Raw genomic sequence first — 20820 nt, 5'->3', positions numbered from 1 at the left:
TATTCCAATTCTGAATCATTGATTTTGTTTTACCTTTTAGCATATCCATTGAAACAACTTTTTTTGTGCTTCATATTCAGATGGTTGTCACCGATATTTACAATCACCGGTTTCATCGAATCTTTTCTATGGATGAAAACCTAAGTAGCATTATGGAAAGAGATGACATTTTTGTGTGAGTAATGGAACAACTTGACTTTTTTATAGTATTTAATTGTCATTGAATATAAACAGCAGAGGAAGGGAATAGCAGGTCAATATTTTGCATTTAGACTTTAGAGATACAGTTCAGAAACAGGCCCTTCAGCCCACCGAGTCCGCACCAACTAGCAATCTCTGTAGACTAGCACTAGGGATAATTTACAATTTTACCGAAGCCAATTAACCTGCAAACTTGCACATCTTTGTAGTGTTGGAGGAAACCGGAGAACCCAGAGAAAACCCACAGGGTCACATGGAGAACATACAAACTCCGTACAGACAGCATCCGTAGTCAGTATCGAACCCAGATCTCAGCCACTGTAAGGCGACAACTCTACCGCTGTGCCACTTTGTAGATGTAAATTTAACATTATAAAAATGCTGAAACTGCTTTACAGTGTGAATATATGAGAATGAATTGACAATTGGAAAACCAAATTGATTTGGATGAGCTGATTTTCTAATTGTTTTTGTTTTTCTGCTGAAAAGCGGATCTCTCTGGTACCTTTGATTTGATGTAAATAATGCAGCCCTCAGCACCACCCCAAAGCTCTATGATGTACTGAAATAATGCTATTTGCTGCTCTCCCTTGGGAGGCATCTTTCCAAGCATTCCCTCATTCCACCCTTTTACATGTAAAAGCAGTGGCAAAACAATAATACTTTGTTGAACAATTAGCACTACCCTGCACTTATAAGACACCTGTCTAAAAGATACCTGTCAAATAGATACCTGTCTGAGGGCTATTACTGTAGCACAATGGAAAATGGCAAATAAAATTGCATTTAAATCTCATGTATTCTCAATAACTTTCATTTTGATACAAATATGAATTAGGATTAGAAATGGGACACTTGGCTTCACAATCCTGCTCTAACATTTAGTAAGAGAATGACAGATCTGATTGTAACCTCAACGTTACATTTCCATCTATGGAACCTTCAATCCCCTTTTTTAATCAAGGTTTTGCCCACTTGCCTTAAAAATATTCAGATTCTGGTTCTACCATCCTTCGACAAAGAGTCACAACACTCTAAGAGTGAAAACTTTACCTCATCTATCTCAAGTGGGTGTAAGTCATCAAACACATGAGCTTGCCTTGGGCTTGCCTTGAGTTGGGGAGTTTTAATTGGCCTTGTATTTAACAAAGGAGATTAGCCAGGAGTTCATTGGAATCGTCAATTCTGGAGATGAGAGGCGTCATGGGGTCTGTCACCACCAGATGAACTCTGGCAAGACTTCACAAATCCATGTGTAGTTTACTAATTAATTGCTTCTGAAGCAATTTGCTCATGTTTTTTAACAAGATAAAGTCAAATTTATATCTTTCCAAAAAATCAACATATTTTATCCAGCCTTGTATTATTTTCTAAAATTTCACTGATCAAAATATATTGAGGAACTCAATCCTTTGAGATTGAATACTGATATGGTGCATTGACTACTGAATAATTGATTTTTTAATAGACTTAGCAGTGGGTAGATTACAAGCAAAGACAAAATTGTAAAAATGTGGGTATTTCTGAATCTGCAGATGATAGAGTCATCGAGCATGGAAACAGGCCCTTCAGTCTAACTTGCCCAAGCTGACCAAGGTGCCCGATCTGAACAAGTCCCACCATGCATTTGGCCCATATCCCTTTATACCTATCCCATCCATGTACTTGTCCACATGTTTTTTAAACATTGTGAGAGTACCTGCCTCAACTATCGCTTCCAGCAGATCGTTCCATATACCCTTTGTGTAAAAAAAAATCCCCTCTGGTTCCAATTAAAACTTTCCCCCATCACCTTCAACCTATTAAACCTGTTACCAGCTTGCTTGCAATTTATTTCAGAAATCATGTTTGCCTGAAGTTTCTAATTGCCAATTTTGCTCAGTGACGATGACAGAAAAACATTGCTGAACTGAACTAGAAATAAGAAAGGAAAATTTGAAAACCATAATTGCATACTTTAATGTCTGTTTGGCACTTTACACACAATAGTGAGTAACTACTGCATTTGACTAGATATTGCACCTCAACTTGATCCAAACTAAAGAGGATGAAGGATTACATAATTTGTTGGGAGGCTTTGGGAAGGGTGCAGAGGATGTTTATCAGAATAATGTCTAGTTTGGTTACAATGAGAGGATGGACAGACTTGGATTGTTTTATCCGGAAAGCATGGGTAAAAAGTTATTAGAAGGCATAGGTAGGGTAGATATACAGATAACCTTTTTCTCAGGGTGGAAATGTGAAAGACTAGACGGCATAGCATTAAGTGAGAAGGGAAAAGTTTAAAGATCTGCAAAGCAAGTGTTTTGTTTTTGCACAGAGGGTGGTGGGTGCCTGGAATGCGCTGGCTGGGATGATGGTGGAGGCAGATATGAGTGGCATTTCAGAGGCTTTTGGATAGGCACATGGATCCACAAGGAATGGAGGGAGATGGATTGTGTGCAGGCAGATAAGAGTTTGGCATCATGTTCAACACAGACATTGCGGGCCGACAGGCCTGTTCCTGTGCTGTACTGTTCTGTGTTTTATATTGAGGGCAAAATTCTTCTGCAACTTCTTAAGTCCCATTGGATGAATTAGCATGGTTTTAGGCAGCAGAACCAGTAGGTGGGACCTTGATGGTAACCTTCCATCAATGGGCAGCAGGCCCCAAAATCCAGCATACCTGAAGTATTATACTTCATTTTGGTTCAATGTTGACAAAATTCTGAATAATACATTGCAATTTTAGTATACCAATCTAAGATAATATTGGAGAAAGACACAAAAAGGTGGAGTAATTCAGCGGGACAGGCAGCATCTCTGGAGAGAAGGAAAGGGTGATGTTTCAGGTCGAGACCCTTCTTCAGACTGTCAGGGGAGAAGGAGTCTAGAGATATGGACAGGTAAGGTGTGAAAATTACAGATCAAAGCAGACAATGATAAGGAAATGTAGAATGGTACATTGTTAGCTAAGGAGAAGGTGACAAGGAGGCATACAATCAGTAAAATTAATCAGAAGGATAGTGAAATTAGTCAGAGAACTAGTGTTGGAGAGGGAGGGAGGGATGGAGAGAGAGGGAAAGCAAAGGTTACTTGAAGTTATAGAAATCAATATTCTTACCGCTGGGTTGCAGGCTGCCCAAGCGAAATATGAGGTGCTGTTCCTCCAATTTATGTTGGGCCTCACTCTGACAGTGGTGGAGGCCCAGGACAGAAAGGTCAATATGGGAGGGGGAGCGGAGGTGTTCGGCGAAATGATCTCTGAGCCTGCGCTTGGTCTCGCAGATATATAGGAGCCCACACCTGGAACAGCGGATGTAGTAGATGAGGTTGCAGGAGGTGCAAGTGAACCTCTGCCTCACCTGAAAGAACTGTTGGGGTCCTTGGACGGAGTCAAGGAAGCAGGTGTAGGGACAGGTGTTGCAGGGGAAAATACCTGGAGAGGGGGTGCTTTGGTGGGAAGTGATGAGTTAACCAGGGAGTTACAGAGGGAACGCTCCCTGCGGAAAGCGGAAAGGGAAAATGTGGCTAGTGGTGGGATCCCGGTGGATAATATTGGTGCATTTTAAGAAAAATCATGATGAAATTCAAAAGTATGTATAGGTCTGTGGAGACTTAATAAGATTGGTTCTTATTCATGCTTCATTAAAATGTTCAAGTTGAAAGGGCAGCTATTTACCATAATGATTTCTCACCTTTCAAAACTCCAGTGAATATTAGGATGTTTAGAGCACTTGAATAATTAAGCACTTTATTGTTCTGAAATCTTGTCAGTAATTTAAAATTGTACAGCTGTGTCATGCAACAAACTGTTTTGCCCTATGCCTTGATTGAGTATGTGAGCCATTTCCATTCTTACCCCTCCCACACATGAAGATTAATATTTTATCAAACAAGATGGCAACTGATTTCTGTCTAAAGATAATGCAGAATGTAGTGAAATGAAGTCTTTTGTGGTTGCAGTTTTGAAGTGACGGGCAGTAGGACGGATGATACGGACATGGTTGTGATTCCAGTGTATCTGCGGGAGAAGTATCGGCAGCCCAGCTATGGCCATCACAGCAACACTTGCCTGTTTGGCCAACCCTTCATGATATCTGTGCCGAGAAGCATAACAGAGGAGAAGCTTTACAACCTATTGCTCATGAAAATGTGGTATGTCGCTGCCTGATTATTCTCATCCTTCCAAAAACTTATTCTTATCCGCCTTACATCCTGATAATAGATCCACGTCATTTTAGTTGTAGTCAGCACTTGTGCACTGCCATCTATGTTACTGCAGCTGCTGTGGTATTGCATCCCCCATCCCACAGCCAAACAAGATTGTACAAACTGGTAGACACAAAATGCTGGAGTAACTCAGCGGGACAGGCAGCACCTCTGGAGAGAAGGAATGGGTGACGTTTCGGGTCGAGATTTCAGACTGAATAAGGGTCTCAACCCGAAACGTCATCCATTCCTTCTTTCCAGAGATGCTGCTTGTCCCGCTGAGTTACTCCAGTGTTTTGTGTCTACCTTTGATTTAAACCAGCATCTGCAGTTCTTTCCTGCACATTTTGTACAAAGTGGTGGTGCACAATGTTTGTTTTTTTACAAGCAGTGGCTGATTTACAATCCAAGCCACTTTATTTTTTTAGAGATTTTGCATGGAAATAGGCCCTTCAGCCCACGGACCATTGATCACCCGTTCACATGCTATTTCGAGGTTACCCGCTTTCTCATCCACTCCCTATATATCAGGGGCGATTTTACAGATGCCAATTAACCCACAAAACCTTTGAGATGTGGGAGGAAACCAGAGCACTCATGGGAGAACATGCATACTCCACACAGACAGCGCTCGAGGTCAGGTTCGAACCTGGGTCTTTGTGGCTGTAAGGCAGCGGCTCTACCAGCTGTACCACTATGCCACTCTTTTGCAAGAAGCCATTTTAATGTATACATGACTGATATTTTTCATCCTGGTTCTTGCCATCTCATTTCCCCACAGCCTGGCTGCGCGTCTCCTTGCCATTTCCTTTGTCACCTCACAATGTAATCATTAGGAAAATTAATTTTCTGAGATATTTTTCCTTTTTCTATTCCTTTTCATTTTAGCCGATATGTTAGAACCTACAATGAAAATGAAGATGAGGAAGGAAGTCTTCATTTTGTCAAAGACCTTGGTATCAATGGGAATGGACAAAATGGTGTCCATGAGGAGGGATCTCCAAGTAAGGCCTGTGTGTTTCTAACTGGTAATGCCATAAATCCTAACAAGCATTTTTGGTTGTTTTAGCATTTTTCCATTCTTCTACCAACAGGGGCTTGTTGCGTGTTAATGCCTAAGTAGTAATTGTTTATTGATTGAAAGATACAGCATGGAAACAGCCCCTTCACCCACTGAGTCCATGCTGACCATCTATCACCCAAGCACACGAGTTCTGTTATTTCATTTCGCATCCACTCCCTTCACACTAGGGGCAATTTACAGAGGCCAATTAACCTGCAAACTTGCACATCTTTGGGGTGCGGAAGAAACCGGAGCACACGGAGGAAACTCAAATGGTCACAGGGAGAACGTTAAAACTCCACACAGACAGCACCCGTGGTTGGGATCGAACTAGGGTTTCTGGCGCTGTGAGGCAGCAGCTCTACCAGCTCTTTCATTGGCAAAACATCTAATGGGTAGTAGTTTACAATTCCTGCCTTGGTATATTTCAAATTTTCAAGTCTATAAATTCCTACAAATTGTATGTATCCATGTTTAATGCTGTTTTGTTTCTACCTATGTACCATTCAGACTGTCACGCAGTGTAATTTGACTGATTATTTAGACTGATTAGAACTGGAGGCAAGTGAAATACATATAACTCAGAAACTGAAATAATTGACATTCCTGAACACATTTTAAACAGATAGTAGGTTTGTCATTTTCATAGTTGTAGATAAGCTGAGTAAAGTTTCTTTTATTAGTCTCTGGTGAAAGACAAGTTTATACTGAAACTGTAGAGCAGCATCATCCCATTTTTCATCATTACAGAGTTGTGCCTACATAGTCTTGTTACATTAGTTGTTTTCAGATGTAAAACTATTTCACTCTTTTTCCTTCAATGAATAAAGATGTTAATTATTTGCGTCTTTGAATTACAAACACTACAGTGGAAAGTTCATGTTGGCTCTCAAGATTGCAAATACTACCCTTTCTCTACAGATTCCTTTGTTCACTTATTTATTTCCATTTTGGACAATGTAGGCATTCTGTTTCATTAAAGCATTCTGTCCTAACAACCTATGTTTTACAAAAGAAAATCTAACTTCTTTCAAATTCTCCCTTCACATGAAGTTCTTAATTTAAAATGGGTGAAAGCATCAAATGACAAAATGGTTTTTTTTCTCTCTGTTCTGGGAAGGAACAGGAGAGTGGAAATAATTGGGTAGCTCTTGCAATGAGTTGGCCCTGGAATAATAGGCCTCTTTTTAATGATTATTAATTCTATGAGTTTGATCAAGTTTCACAAGGGAGGGCTGTGTAGAAACCCTGAAAAATCAATATTGTTCTTTCTGCTTTTTAATGAATATAAATGACTGGGTTTAGCATCCTTTCATGGGATAATTAGATTTTGATACCAAAATAGCTACTTGTTGAAAAAGTGTGATCAAAATTCAATAAAACGCACATTTACGTTGTACCTTTTTAATATTGTACTGCAGCTGCGCTCATTTTGCAAAAATATTCTAAAACAAATCGGCTACTTAGCAAATTAAATGTTAATACTAATGATAACTGTTGAAGGTAGGTTATAATCTGTGGAAACAGTAGATTAAACTAAATTAGCATAATTTGGAAAAGCGATTTATAAATTAACAGAATTATATGGTACAAAGACAAGCTACAGAGCTTCATTAATTTTTTTTAATGATTTGACCAAACAATACTGTTTTGGGAATTACACCATAAAAGATATACATACAAGCTGAAGGGACCCAAGTTTCATAATTGAGTTGCACTGAGCTACATGATCTTAGCCAAGGCAGCGTTAAGGGCAGTACTGTCTCTCCTGGTTTGTGCATAAGAAAATTAAACCTGGGTTCCCAGATCTGTCTGTTCACTTTAGAGATACAGATACAGCACGGAAACAGGCCCTTCGGCCCACTGAGTCGGTGCCAACCATTGACCACCATTCGTTAGCATTATCCTACACGCTAGGGACAATTTACAATTTTACCTAAGCCAATTAACCTACAAACCTGTACATCTTTGGAGTGTGGGGGGAAACGGGAGCACCCAGAGAAAACCCACTCGGTCACGGAGAACATACAAACTCCATATAGACAGTCAGGATCAATCTGATTCTCTGGTGCTGTAAGTCGGCAATTCTACTGCTGCGCCACTGTGCTGCCCCACAAGTAAGGATGTACAAATGTTGGGACCTAATTGGATGCAAAGTTCACACAAGCATTGTTAAGATTCAGGAGTACAGCAGGAATATAAATCATACAGAGTCAAATTCCCCATTGAAAGAATGAAATGTTAGTCAATTAACAATGTGCCAAGCAGGTCATGGCAAAGAAAATTATTGGGTTATTTGAAGTGGAATTGGGTGGCTGGATCACAGAGTGGATATGCTGGAGGAAAGTGTTGCATGATTTATTGTCAATAATCAGATTTCTACTGTTTTAAATCAAATGTGCTGCCATTTTTTTGTCCAATTTTCCCTACATATATGAGGCAGTATGGTGTTATGGATGAGGACTAGATTGATCTGCTGAGGTCCAAATTGCTATAATTTAAGTTAATATAGTGAAATTTATTACCTTTCCCCATTATGTTATTCAGTGTACCCATTTAAATGTAAAACAGGTCTTGAATTTTGTAATACTTCTGTTACTGTACCTTCTTATCTTCAGGGTTTCTGTGGCATGGATGATGGAGTGAAGGTAAAGATTGTGTTCAAGCCTTAGTTTGGCTTCCTTAACTATGTGAAACTGGGTAATCTATTTTGCTCTTCTGGGAAGCCAGCATTTTAGGGGATGAACATGAAATTTCATTTTGTTGAGTGACCTCTATTAGTTTTTAATCAACGTGTAGGGTCTAATAGCAAACACTTTTTTGACCAGATTCCAACTGAAGGGTCTTAGATGAAAGCAGTTTCACCTGCGCTAAATAGTGGACAATCTAAATGTTCCCATGCTCATGTTCATAAGTTCTGAAGTTGTAGGAGCAGAATTAGGCCATTCAGCCCATCAAGTCTACTCCACCATTAATCATGACTGATTTATCTTTCCCTCTCAACTCCATTCTCCAGCCTTCTCCCCATAACCCCTGACACCTTTACTAATGCAGAATCTCAATGCTGCCATAATAAATTGCATATAATAAAAGTAGTAGACCAAACATACAATGTTCATGCTTTTCACAACGTCCTACACGTTGACTTGGTGACATTTGTAAGACATCTCGCCCTATTGTCTTCAACATCCACTATTTAATATATTTGTATATTGAAAAATTATGTTTGTCTTTCATTTTAAGAGTTTTAAATGGAGCACTTATTTTTTTTTTAATCTAAAATTAATTTTGTTTGGACAAATAAAATCCCAATGAACAATGGATTTTTCATCAACTACCTTCTGCAGATGCCTTTGGTACCACTTAAGTCAATTGCATTTACTCAGTTGTTTCCAGCCAAGGACAGAACATTTATTTTTGTCAGACTAATTTTGTCCTCATTTCTGGATAAAGGTACACGATTTGCCTTTGGAGGATTATGTTGGAATCGGTAACCTTGTACTGCCCTGCTCTTATGACTAAGGGCAAGTAGCAAAGTAATTTAGTCTGATCGGGCGTAATTAAATTAAGGATAAGCTTTCGTGTAACTAACTGTGAAGCAAGAAAATGGAAGTTAATTGGAATAGTGTGGCATGTTCCAGCTGGCCAAGTGAAGTGGTGCTTCTGAATTCTCAGCAGAATATATATTTTTACCAACTCGTTCCATTCCCTATGATATATATACATTTTACAGATTTTTATCTCCAGTTTTTTTTAATTCTTACCGTGCAAAATATGGTCCTTTCTTTCTTTCTAATATTGGTTAAGAACTCTGTCATCCGCATAGAAAGGGCAGCACAGCGGCGTAGTGGTAGAGTTGCTGCCTTACATCGCCAGAGGCCCGGGTCTGATCCTGACTATGGGTGCTGTCCGTACGGAGTTCATCCTATGACCATGTGGGTTTTCTCCGGGTGCTCCAGTTTCCTCCTACACTCCAAAGACATACAGGTTTGTAAGTTAGACACAAGTACTAGAGTAACTCAGTGGGTCAGGCAGCATCTCTGGAGAAAAAGGATGGGTGACGTTTCGGGTTGAAATCTTGCAGGCAGCTGAAGAAGAATTCCAACCCGAATTGTCAGACATCCTTTTTCCCCAGAGATGCTGTCTGACCCATTAAGTAACTCAAGCACTTTGTGTCTATGGTCTAAACCAGCATCTGCAGTTCCTCCCCACACAGGTTTGTTGGTTAATTGGCTTCAGTAAAATTTGTAAATTGTCCCGAGTGTATAGGATTGTGCTAGTGCTAGTGTTGATCGCTGGTCGGCGCCGACTTTGTGGGCCGAAGTGCCTGTTTCTCACTAAAGGTCTAAAGTTTGTGTAATAGGTTTCAACTCATTTACAGTGAGAGGTGGCAAGGCAGGCACCTCCAAAGCATCAGAGGCGTTGTGACTGTCGTGATTTTAATTTTATCCATGGATTCTTTCTCTGAGCAGGTGAAATGGAGACAGATGAACAAGATGATGAGTCAAGTCAAGATCAGGAACTTCCATCTGAAAATGAGAACAGCCAGTCGGAGGAGTCTGTTGGAGGAGACAACGAGGACTCTGAAAACGGCATCGGCACTGATGATCCTTGTAAAGGGCAGCTATTCCAGGGACACAAGAAACAGCTCTTTACATTCCAGTTCAATAATTTGGGGAATCCAGACATCAATTATGTCAAGGACGATAGGCAAATAAGATTTGAAGAAAGCAGGCAAATCCGGCTTGATGGTATGTGTTGCTGATCAGAAGTGTCGGGCCACTGTTCAGTAACTGTATGCAAAACGCAATTATGCTATATCTAGGTACATGTGACAATAAAATAGCATTGAACCAGCAGGTCACATGCATATTGTCACCCAAGTCAAGTCAAGTTTATTTGTCACATACACATACACGATGTGCAGTGAAATGAAAGTGGCAATGCCTGCGGATTGTGCACAAAAAAAAATTACAGTTACCAGCATATAAATAAAGTTAATATAGAGAAGACAAAATTTAGTTCCTGGAGTTATAAAAGTTAACAGTCCTGATGGCCTGTGGGAAGAAACTCAGAAGGTGACTTCAATCCTGCACGGCGACCAAAATACTTTTGCTCACCAGTCTATTGCTTGAAAAGACACTCTTTGCCAGTGGTTGGTGTGCCTTGGGTCAGGGAGCATCTCAACCTTCTCTTCCATTCCAGGGTGAGTGCTGTTGTGGCATGGGCACTCTTGTTTGTAACAGGATTTGCAACACTGTATACTTTGCAGGCAGATTTAGACTTTAGAGATACAGCACGGAAACAGACCCTTCAACCCACCGAGTCCTCGCCAACCAGGGATCACCCCATACACTAACACTATCCTACACACTAGGGACAATTTACAATTTTACCTAAGCTAATAAACCTTCAAACCTGTACGTCTTTGGAGTATGGGAGGAAACCAGAGCACCCGGAGTAAACCCACGTTGTCACAGGGAGAACTTACAAACTTCATACAGATAGCACCCGTAGTCAGGATCAAACTCTGGTCTTTGGCATTGTAAGGCAGCAGATCTGCCACTGCCGCCCTTACATTTATATTATTTATGTTTAGACAGTCCTTATTTAAATAATTTTTCACCTTTCCTCCCTATTGAAATGTTGAAGGACACTTGTAATTCTACCCGCACTTCAGTCATCCAGTGTTCTTGGTCGAATATCTGTTTTTAATATTTTATTATCCGTGTTAAACTACAAATGGCATCACAGCCAGTTTCTATGTAGGTTTCATTAGATTCGGTTGATAAGTTGAATCTTCACATTTAGTTTCTTAGTCAAGAGACCCAGGTCTTGGTCCAATTGCAATAGGGTCGAAGACAATTGACCACCGGACTCTGCTTCATGGATATGGCACATAGGTACCTGGCAACAACACTCCCCTGCACATGTTCAGCTGGGCACCTCGTGGAAGGGATTTCCCATCTTGCCAATATTAATTTGCACTCCTTTCTTGCTGATTGAATTTAGTTGCTTGCGCTTTGTTTGCACCTCCACCTTTCTCCCAAATGTTGATTCAGTGCTCTATTGCTCCCTGATATGTGAAAGAATTAAAATTGTAAAAGATTAAGATCGTAAAAGGATGGGAGAATGAGGTCAAAAGGTAATGGGACATCTGTTTAGCTGCCAAGGGAGTTGATTTAGAAGAAAGCTTTAGCTGTGTCAGTCAGAGATGTATGATTTATAGCTGTTGCTGAAACATTCTGAGGAAGAGGAATGATGGAGTGCCTGTGTGCAATCTGTTACGGTTAATGGTGTAAATAAACACCAAAAAGAAAAAAATGACATAAAAGATCACATGAATCTCTGTTTGACTGTTCCCAGCAGCCGTTGTATTTGATGCTCTTAACTGAAGTGTAGCCTTGATTGCCTTACCCAATCCCTTGCGGTGTGTTTTAAAATTCTCTTCAATAAGATGACAGAAGGCTTCCGATACGCCATATCTCAGCCGTGGTATGGTTAGTCTGTTGAACTATTGAGGATCAAAGCCGACCCCAAACCTGCAAAACTCACCACTTTGAACACTTATTCTGGAATGGATAGCTGTCAGGATGTGGAAACCTTGAATGGTTTCTACCTCATTTTAAGAAACTGAGTTGCCTACCTACACAGCAAAGTTGATCAGATTAGTAACCTTAACCTGGGAATGCAACTCGAGAGCCGTGATCTCCCGGTTGCCAAACATTTTAATTCCACTTCCCGTTCCCACACTGACCTATCTGACTTGGGCCTCCTCCACTGTCAAAGAGGCGAAATGCAAATTGGAGGAACAGCACCTCATATTTTGCTTGGGCAGCTTACAACCCAGCGGTATGAACATTGATTTCTCAAACTTCAAGTAACCTCTGCATTCCCACACTAGCCCCCCTCCCTGCACCCTAGTCATCCTGCTAGTTCCACTGTATCCCTGTATCCCTTCATTATCACCTCTTCCCCAGCCAACAACGGGCCATTATGGACTCCACCCTCCCTTGGTCATCTGTTGCCTGATCCACTGAGTTACTCCAGCATTTTGTGTCTATCCAGAGAGCTTCTGATCTCCATTTAGCTGGATTTTTTTACCAAGCGAGTCATTGTTTTCTAATGGTTTGCAGCTGTGTTATGCCACCTTAACTGATTCATTTAAGAAATCACTGTCGGTGATATTCTACGTTTTTTGTCAAGAAGTTCATTTTTAGAATTTAATCTAAATGCTTTTATCCTCAGAGCGAACATATCTGGCACTAGACTGGGATCCTGAAGTAAAAAAGCGATGGTTTGATGACAATGCAGCAGAGGTAAATGCATACCAAGTCTGTACTAAGAATAAATGGCTGTAATGGTGCTTGATGGTATAGTGTAAAACAAAAATTCAACAGGGCAAAACATTTAAAATGCTTGTATAGTTGTTTAAATATTTAAGGATTCATGACGTAGATACAAACCATATTGTAAAAACACAACCTTTAGTGTTGTGACTAGGGAATACAATGCACAAGTACTGTCCAAAGCAGCTACTATTACATAATAGATTTCTAAACAGTTTGGAGAAAGTTAGAACTTTTTCTGAAAATAATTACATGTATATATCTGGTTGTCTCACACTGCCAGGTTTAGTTTTAGTTTCAGAGATACAGCGCGGAAACAGGCCCTTTGGCCCACCGAGTTTGTACCGACCAGCGGTCCCCACACATTAACACTATCCTACACACACTAGGGATAATTTACACATACACTAAGTCAATTAACCTACAAACTTGTGCATCTGAAGTGAGGGAAAAAAACTAAGATCTTAGAAAACCCACGCAGTTACAGGGAGAACGTCCAAACTCCATACAGACAGCACCCATAGTCAGGATTGAACCCGGGTCTCTGGCGCTGCAAGTGCTATAAGGCAACAACTCTACCACTGCACCACCCTTGCTGCAGAACAATTTTTTTATGGTCATACATCTAGATCCTCAAATTATTGACTGCATTCTGTCTTTGCTTGATCATTTTAAAGCACCACATTAGAAGGATAAAATGTGATCTGTGATGTTATTTTTAAAGTGTAAAGGAAGACCTAGAGATGGTTAATTGTATTTTTAACAATGCATTCAATTTATCAATCCTTTAAAAACATGCAGTGGACAAAGTAGTTTTTCATTATAATTTTACAAACTCATTTGAAATGCCCATTCTTTTTCATTCAGGATTTTGAGAAACATGAAAGTATGGAATATAGGCCTCAGAAAAAAATGTTCGTAAAATTAAAAGATTGCATTGAACTTTTTACAACGAAAGAAAAACTTGGTGCAGAGGACCCCTGGTGAGTAATTTTGGATAGAATTAAAAGTTTGCAGTTAATTGATGGAGGATATTCTTACGTCACATTGTTAAGTAAACCAACCTTGGTGATTACAAAGATTACAATTATGACCACACTTCTGAAATGCTCGAGGATGTAATGAAAGAGATATTGAAGGTGTGATATAAATGTTTTACTTCATCTTTGTCAATCAGTCAGAGGGACAAACCATTTAAAGGAAATAAAGAGCAAGAGGTGAAGTTCAGACAATACAAAGTCCACCAAGATTTTCAATTGATTACATCAAATCAGTACAATCTATGCTGAAGATAGGCACAGAATGCTGAAGTAACTCGGTGGGTCAGGCAGCATTTCTGGAGAAAAGGAGTAGGTGATGTTTTGGGTTGAAACCCATCTTCCATCGGGGAGGGGGAAACTAGAGGAATGAAAAGGTTCAAGAACAAATCAGAGCCGGCACCAATGACCAAGGAAAGGTGGAACCCACAATGGTTCATTGTTGGCTGTGGAAGAGGTGATAACAAAGGGATAAATGGATACAAAAGTCTGAAGAAGGGTTTCAACCCGAAACATCACCCAATCTCTCCAGAGATGCTGCCTGTCCCGCTGAGTTACTCCAGCTTTTTGTGTCCATCTTCGGTTTAAACCAGCATCTGTAGTTCCTTCTTACACAGTACATTCTATGCATTGGTTACCATAAAGTGCATTGTTAATTGGAACCACTACTAAAAGAAAATCAGAATAGAGCTTTGTAGTTTGTAACTAATTATGACAGTAAATGTGGTAGATCAACAAGCTGCTATTTGTGCTTCAGTTACATTTTCTCTTTGTGAAGAGTTATGCTTCACTATTTAAAACCTTTGTGTGATGTTTGCTGCTCCTTCCTCGTTTGCCACATCCTCCGGCTGTGGGTTTTTTCTGTTTACCTGATCTTGCTACAGGCTTATTGAAGGTGAAATGGAACAGGTAGCTGCTGCAGGTAATATTTAGGGCAATCAACGTGTTCTCTATTCAGAATACTTTGCTCAAAAAAACCTGTTTGCATCATCAGTAGTACAATTGCAGGTCAGTTTTGGACAAGTTGGCCTCCCCCACTCTCTTTGATCCCTAAATCCCTATAAGAGCACCCTCTTCTGGTTAGATCTAGCATGACATCCTCAAAACCATTCGGATGTGGACATAAGCACAGCGGAATCTCACACATGTTTAGCACTGGCATCTGATGCTAAATTTAGGTTTAGAAGGATAAGGACTATACACAGGCAGATGGGACTAATGTAAATGGGGCATGTTGGTCGGCATGGGAAAATTGGGCCAATGGGCCTGTATGATTCTATGACTATAAATTTCTTCCTCTGGATCTTTTGCTGGGATTGCTGTTTGACAAATAAAATGAAATGGAAATAATAGCAAGTATTTTAAGCCTCTTGATGTGTTTTTCTTCAGGTATTGTCCCAACTGCAAGCAACATCAGCAAGCCACCAAAAAGTTAGATCTGTGGTCACTGCCCCCTGTCTTAGTGGTCCACTTGAAGCGGTTTTCCTATAGTCGATACTGGCGAGATAAGCTGGACACACTGGTTGATTTTCCAATTAGGTATGTCCTAGAATGACAAACTTGGCCATTGATTCGCAGATTGTCTCTGATTTTGGGCAGCACAGTGGAGCAGAGGTAGAGTTGCTGCCTTACAATGCCAGAGACCCGGGTTTGATCCTGTCAATGGGTGCTGCCTGTACGAAGTTTGCACATTCGCCCTGTGACCATGTGGATTTTCCCTGGGTGCTACAGTTTCCACAAACATTCCCAAGACATGCAGGTTTGTTGGTTAATTGGCTTCCGTAAAATTGGCCCTAGTGTGTAGGATAGGATAGACCTGGTGTTTGGGTGATTACTGGATGGTGCGGACTCAGTGGGCCAAAGGGCCTGCTTCCAACCAAACTAATTTGCTAAGAGAATAATGTTGATAATATTAATAACGTTAATAATCTCTGCGTCAAGTGCAAGCCTTCGTAAACTCATTTGAGTCCCACATTAGACAAACTGCTTTTCCAAGTTCCAGAGTTTTTGTATAATATGGATATTAGTTTAACCAATTGGAAAATACATGTCACCAAGGTCCTAGACTCTGGCAGGGTATGAACAAAGCACATGGACGTTTGTGCCGAAGAGAGGGAAATCAGTTTAGCCAGTCTGCCTGCTGCTAATGATTTTAGGGCTAAATTGGTCTATTCCAGTGATGGAAACCAGACAGCATTTATTGATCAAAGCACAAAGATCTGGAGGACCTCAGCAAGTCAGGAGGCATCAGTGAAAGAAATGGACAGGTAACATTTTGGGTTCAGACTGAAAACGTCATCTGTACATTCCCTCCACAGATATTGCCTGACCAGTTGAGTTCCTCTAGCACTTTGTGTTTTGCTCAAGGTTCTCTTATCTGCAGTATCTTGTGACATAATTAAATTTTGTTCGTTGACAGATATGATTCTTACATTCATAAAGATTTAATATATCTGATGGATATATGTCTAAGAATCCCAAGACCTCTCAAAGTATTCCTGCATTCTAGGAACATCACTTTTAAATCACTGTTTCCTCTATGACGGAGATAAACAGTGACAGAACATGTCCGATGGAGTATTCCATTCCAGGATTGTTCTTCTAATGTTAAAAGATTTGTTTAGCTAGATATAAAGAAATATTTTTAGACATGCGTACAAGTAAGTTTGTAATTTTAATTCTGTCTGTTTTCATCAGTAATTTAGATATGTCAGACTTTCTTATCAATCCAAATGCTGGCCGCTGTGAATATAATTTGATTGCCGTGTCTAATCACTATGGTGGAATGGGTGGAGGGCATTGTAAGTATTCCCAATCAATTGTGATGGTGATTTAATTTTTTTAAACTGTTAAATCTAATTTCATTCACAAAACTCGCAAATCAACTGTGCACAATTTCCTGTTATGTCTGGATCCTATGCTGGATGTGTTTAATTCTGACCCTTAATTGAAGGAGTAAGTGGAGGGAGGAAACTCTGAAGTCTCATCCACAGTAACCCAGTGAAGTTATAAGAGTAAACTGCGTGTTGAATCTCTGCTTGGATGTCTTATTGTTGTAAATTTTGAGACTCTTTTGGAAATAATTGACTGAAGCTGGCATGCTGAGAAATTGCTGCTCACAATTCAACCAGAATGAGTCTTTTTATATGGTCTTCTTTACTGCCCAAAGTAATAATCATCTCTCTAGTCCATTATTGCAGACTAAACTGTTTATATGTTGGGGGTTCTCTGCATGTAATCCATAATCTTGTTCAAACACCACCACCTACCAAAAGTGACCTAGCTGATTTAGTACAGTGAATACATTTTTTTTCATCCACTGAGTCTTTATAATTTGGCCTCTATGTTTGGCTACTAAAGAAATATACTATTGTGTTTAGGAAGGAACTGCAGATGCTAGTTTAAATATTATTGTGTTCTTTGGCAGTTCCAACTTCTCGACTGCCTTTTTCTTTTTAAACAAGAACTCCTTACAAGAAGAAATGTGACATTAAACATTACTTCAAAGCTGCGTTTCTCTTACATTCGCTCTTCTGTTTTACAAGTTCCCTGCTTTGGAAAACATTTTAAAATATTTTAAGTAAAAACTTGTGATGAATACCATTCAAAACATCCAAGTTCATGGACATCAAATTACAAATAGTTTATACTTCAATTACAATAAATATTCATGCATTGACCCTTATTGACTTTCTCAAATTAAATAAAAGCAAAAAGATATCAAGAACCAAAGGACATGGGTTTAAGGTGAGGGGGAATGATTTAACGGGAACCTGAGGGGTAACTTTTTTACACAAAGAGTAGTGGTGGGTGTATGGAAAGAGCTGCCGGAGGAGGTGGTTGAGGCATGTTTTATAACAATGTTTAAGGAACATGTGGACAGGTACATGGATCGGGTAGGTTTAGAGGGATATGGGTCAAAAACAGGCAGGTGGGACTAGTGTAGATGGGACATGTTGGCTGGCGTGGGAAAGTTTGGCCAAATGGCCTGTTTCCACGCTCTATGACTATATACATAGCAAACGCGGTGTTTGACACGCTAATGCATTCGTGAGTCTGTATTTACTGCAGAGGTTGGGCCAACAAGTTACAGTTGTAACTGGTATATTTGGAGTACTGTGTACACTTCTGGTTGCCCAGCTATAGGAAGAATGGCATTAAACTGGAAATGGCACAAAAAAGATTTGAGGTTATTAGGTTTTAGTTCCATGGGGAGACTGGATAGACTTGGTCTTATTTCCCTGAAGTGTTCAAAGCTGAAGGGTGATCTCATAGTTTATAACATCATGAGGGGCAGAGATAAGGTGAATAGTCCCAGTCTTTTCCCACAGTAGGGAAGCCGTAAACTAGAGGACATAGCTTTAAGGGTGAGAGGGGAAAGATTTAATAGGAACCGAGGGGCAACTGGTTCATACAGCGGGTGGTCCGTGTATGGAATGAGCTGTCAGAGGAAGTGGTAAAGGTGGGAACATTTACAACATTTAAAAGACACTTGGACAGATGCATGGATCGGAATGGTTTGGAAGGATATGCGGCAGCAGCAGGCAAGTGGAATTAGCTAGGTTCGGCAACTTGGTCGGTATGGATAAGTTGGGCCGTTATCCATTCTTCTGTCCTGCATGACTCTATGATTCCGACTCTCAACATTCTGGGGATTTGTTTAAAAGTCTGCAGATGCAGAAAAACATTTGCAGGATATATCTAGCGTGCATTTTCTGTCATTGTGCTCACTTCTTATCTTGTAGATACAGCCTTTGCCAAGAACAAAGATGACAACAAGTGGTACTATTTTGATGACACCAGCGTTTCATCTGCAACAGAAGACCAAATAGTGGCAAGTATCTTCAATGCAGTTATCCCCTCATGCAATTAAGAACCCACTGTATTTTTTTGAGATAATGCAAGGATGAGAATATTGGAATGTTTGCAAAAGTTTATTTTTACTTTCAATCCAGCAATGCACATAATTTTGAAACTTCTACTTGCAAAGATTTAAAAGAAATAAAGTTTGCATAGCAATGTCTTTGTGAAAACCTATGGTATTCTCAAAGAAATAATATGGAAGTGGATTTCGTTTAGTTTATTGTCAGGTGTACCGAGGTACAATGAAAAGCTTTTTGTTGCGTGCTATCCAGTCAGCGGAAAGACAATACATTATTACAATCCAGCCGTGTACAAATAGAGGATAAAGGGAATAATGTTTAGTGCAAGATGAAGTCTAGTAAACTCTATTCAAAGATAGTCCGAGGGTCTCCAATGAGGTAGATGGTAGCTCAGGACTGCTCTCTAGTTGGTGATAGGATGTTTCAGTTGCCTGTTAACAGCTGGGAAGAAACTGTCCCTGAATCTGGAGGGGTGCATTTTCACACTTCTATGCCTCTTGTAGTCAGTACTCAAATGAACTGGGGTGTTGAAGAAGCCAAAATAGACAACATCCATTTCTGCACGGCAGGATACCTGGGATTTGTTGTCCCTGGACACCTATATGATATCCCGGCACACTCCTCATAACATGATGGAATTCACACATTCGCTGTGATTTAACATTTCATTGAAAATATGGCAGCTCCAACAGCAGGGCTATCCCTTATTATTGAGGTGTTGGCTAGACTTAATATGCAGTTGTCAGGAATTGTGTTGAGCTTGTGACCCTTACCACCCAAGTTAAAGTACCATCACTACTAATGGTAAATCATCACTGGTAAAAATTACCCCTTCTTTTGAGTGGTAATTCAATCGCCAGTATTTCATCATCAAATTATAAGGGTGGCACAGTGGCACAACTGGCAGAGCTCCTGCCTCACAGTGCCAAAGAACTGGGTTCAGTGCAGACCTCGGCTGCTGGCTGTGTGGTGTTTCTAACGGCATGGGTTTCCTCCGAGTGCTCTGGAATTCTACCGCAAAGACATGTTGGTTTGTCGGCTAATTGACCTTTGTAAAATTGCCCCTGATGTGTAGGGAGTGGATGAAAAAGTGGGATAATAGAAGACTAGTATGAATGGGTGATCGACAGTTGGCCTGGGCTGAAGGGCCTGGTCCCATCGAAGATTGACACAAAATGTTGAAGTACCTCAGTGGGTCAGGCAGCAAAGGACAACTTTTCTCCAGAGATGCTGCCTGAAACGCCGAGTTACTCCAACGTTTTGTGTCTATCTTCGGTGTGAACCAGCATTTGCAGTTCCTTCCTGCACATTGGGCTGTTTTCAAGTTGTACCTTTAAAACTAAACTCAATTTTGCACCTTGTGAACTGCCATCTGCATTTGCTTCCCTTTGTAAATTTTTATGCCAAATGTTCCTGTTCTTTGCTCCCAGTATTCCTTTATTATCCAGTTAATGAGTTTGTGATTGGCTTGTCCATAACATGAAAGGAATGTTAGATACCTTGAGATCCCTTCTAGCACACTCCTGCACACTGGGGACAATTTACAATCTTTTACAAAGCCAATTAACCGACAAACCTGTACATCTTTGGAGTGTGGGAGGTTCTGGTTGATTACTGCACAAACACCTCAAGTGGTTATCTCGCGGAGGAAACCGGAGCACCCAGAGGAATCCCACGCAGTCACGGAAAGAACGTACAAACTCTGTACAGATAGCACCCGTAGTTGGGATCAAACCCAAGTCTCTGGCGCCAACTCTACCGCTGCGCCACCATGCCTCCAAGAGTCAAATGGCATTAAAGAAACAAGGAACTGCAGATGCTGGTTTATAAAAGAAGACACAAAGTGCTGGAGTACCTCAACGGATCAGGCAGCAACTTTGGAAACCATGGACAAGTGGCATTTTGGGTAGGGACCCTTCTTCAGACTTACTGTAGGGGAAGAAAGAAAGCTAGAAAAAGGATGGGCAGGACAAAGCCTGGCAGGTAATAGGTTGGTCCAGCTGAGGGGAGTTTGTGATAGACAGATGGTTGGACAAAGGCCAGCGATGAAAAGGCTAGAGATAAGAATAAGGGAGTTGTGGATTATGAAGCTAGAG

The 20820-nt window shown here is 40.4% G+C and overlaps 1 protein-coding gene across 5 annotated transcripts in view; it reads left to right on the top strand.

Moving 5' to 3' along the window:
- Positions 1-20820, top strand: part of LOC144603670 (ubiquitin carboxyl-terminal hydrolase 15-like) — a 90112-nt gene that overhangs the window by 67681 nt on the left and 1611 nt on the right. For 3 of the 5 annotated variants that reach the window (XM_078417268.1, XM_078417266.1, XM_078417270.1), the window contains 9 exons: positions 81-175; positions 4147-4338; positions 5281-5396; positions 9925-10206; positions 12704-12774; positions 13672-13787; positions 15231-15380; positions 16539-16642; positions 18587-18675. In XM_078417268.1, the coding sequence (XP_078273394.1) occupies positions 81-175; positions 4147-4338; positions 5281-5396; positions 9925-10206; positions 12704-12774; positions 13672-13787; positions 15231-15380; positions 16539-16642; positions 18587-18675 (1215 nt within the window). The remainder of the gene's footprint in view (positions 1-80; positions 176-4146; positions 4339-5280; positions 5397-9924; positions 10207-12703; positions 12775-13671; positions 13788-15230; positions 15381-16538; positions 16643-18586; positions 18676-20820) is intronic. The other 2 variants (XM_078417269.1, XM_078417267.1) reach the window with 1 other exon arrangement.

The sequence above is a fragment of the Rhinoraja longicauda genome, chromosome 20, assembly GCF_053455715.1.
Source record: "Rhinoraja longicauda isolate Sanriku21f chromosome 20, sRhiLon1.1, whole genome shotgun sequence".
Classification (NCBI taxonomy): Eukaryota; Metazoa; Chordata; class Chondrichthyes; order Rajiformes; family Arhynchobatidae; genus Rhinoraja; species Rhinoraja longicauda.
The sequence above is the reverse complement of the archived record's forward strand: the minus strand, read 5'-3'. Positions and strand labels throughout refer to the sequence as shown.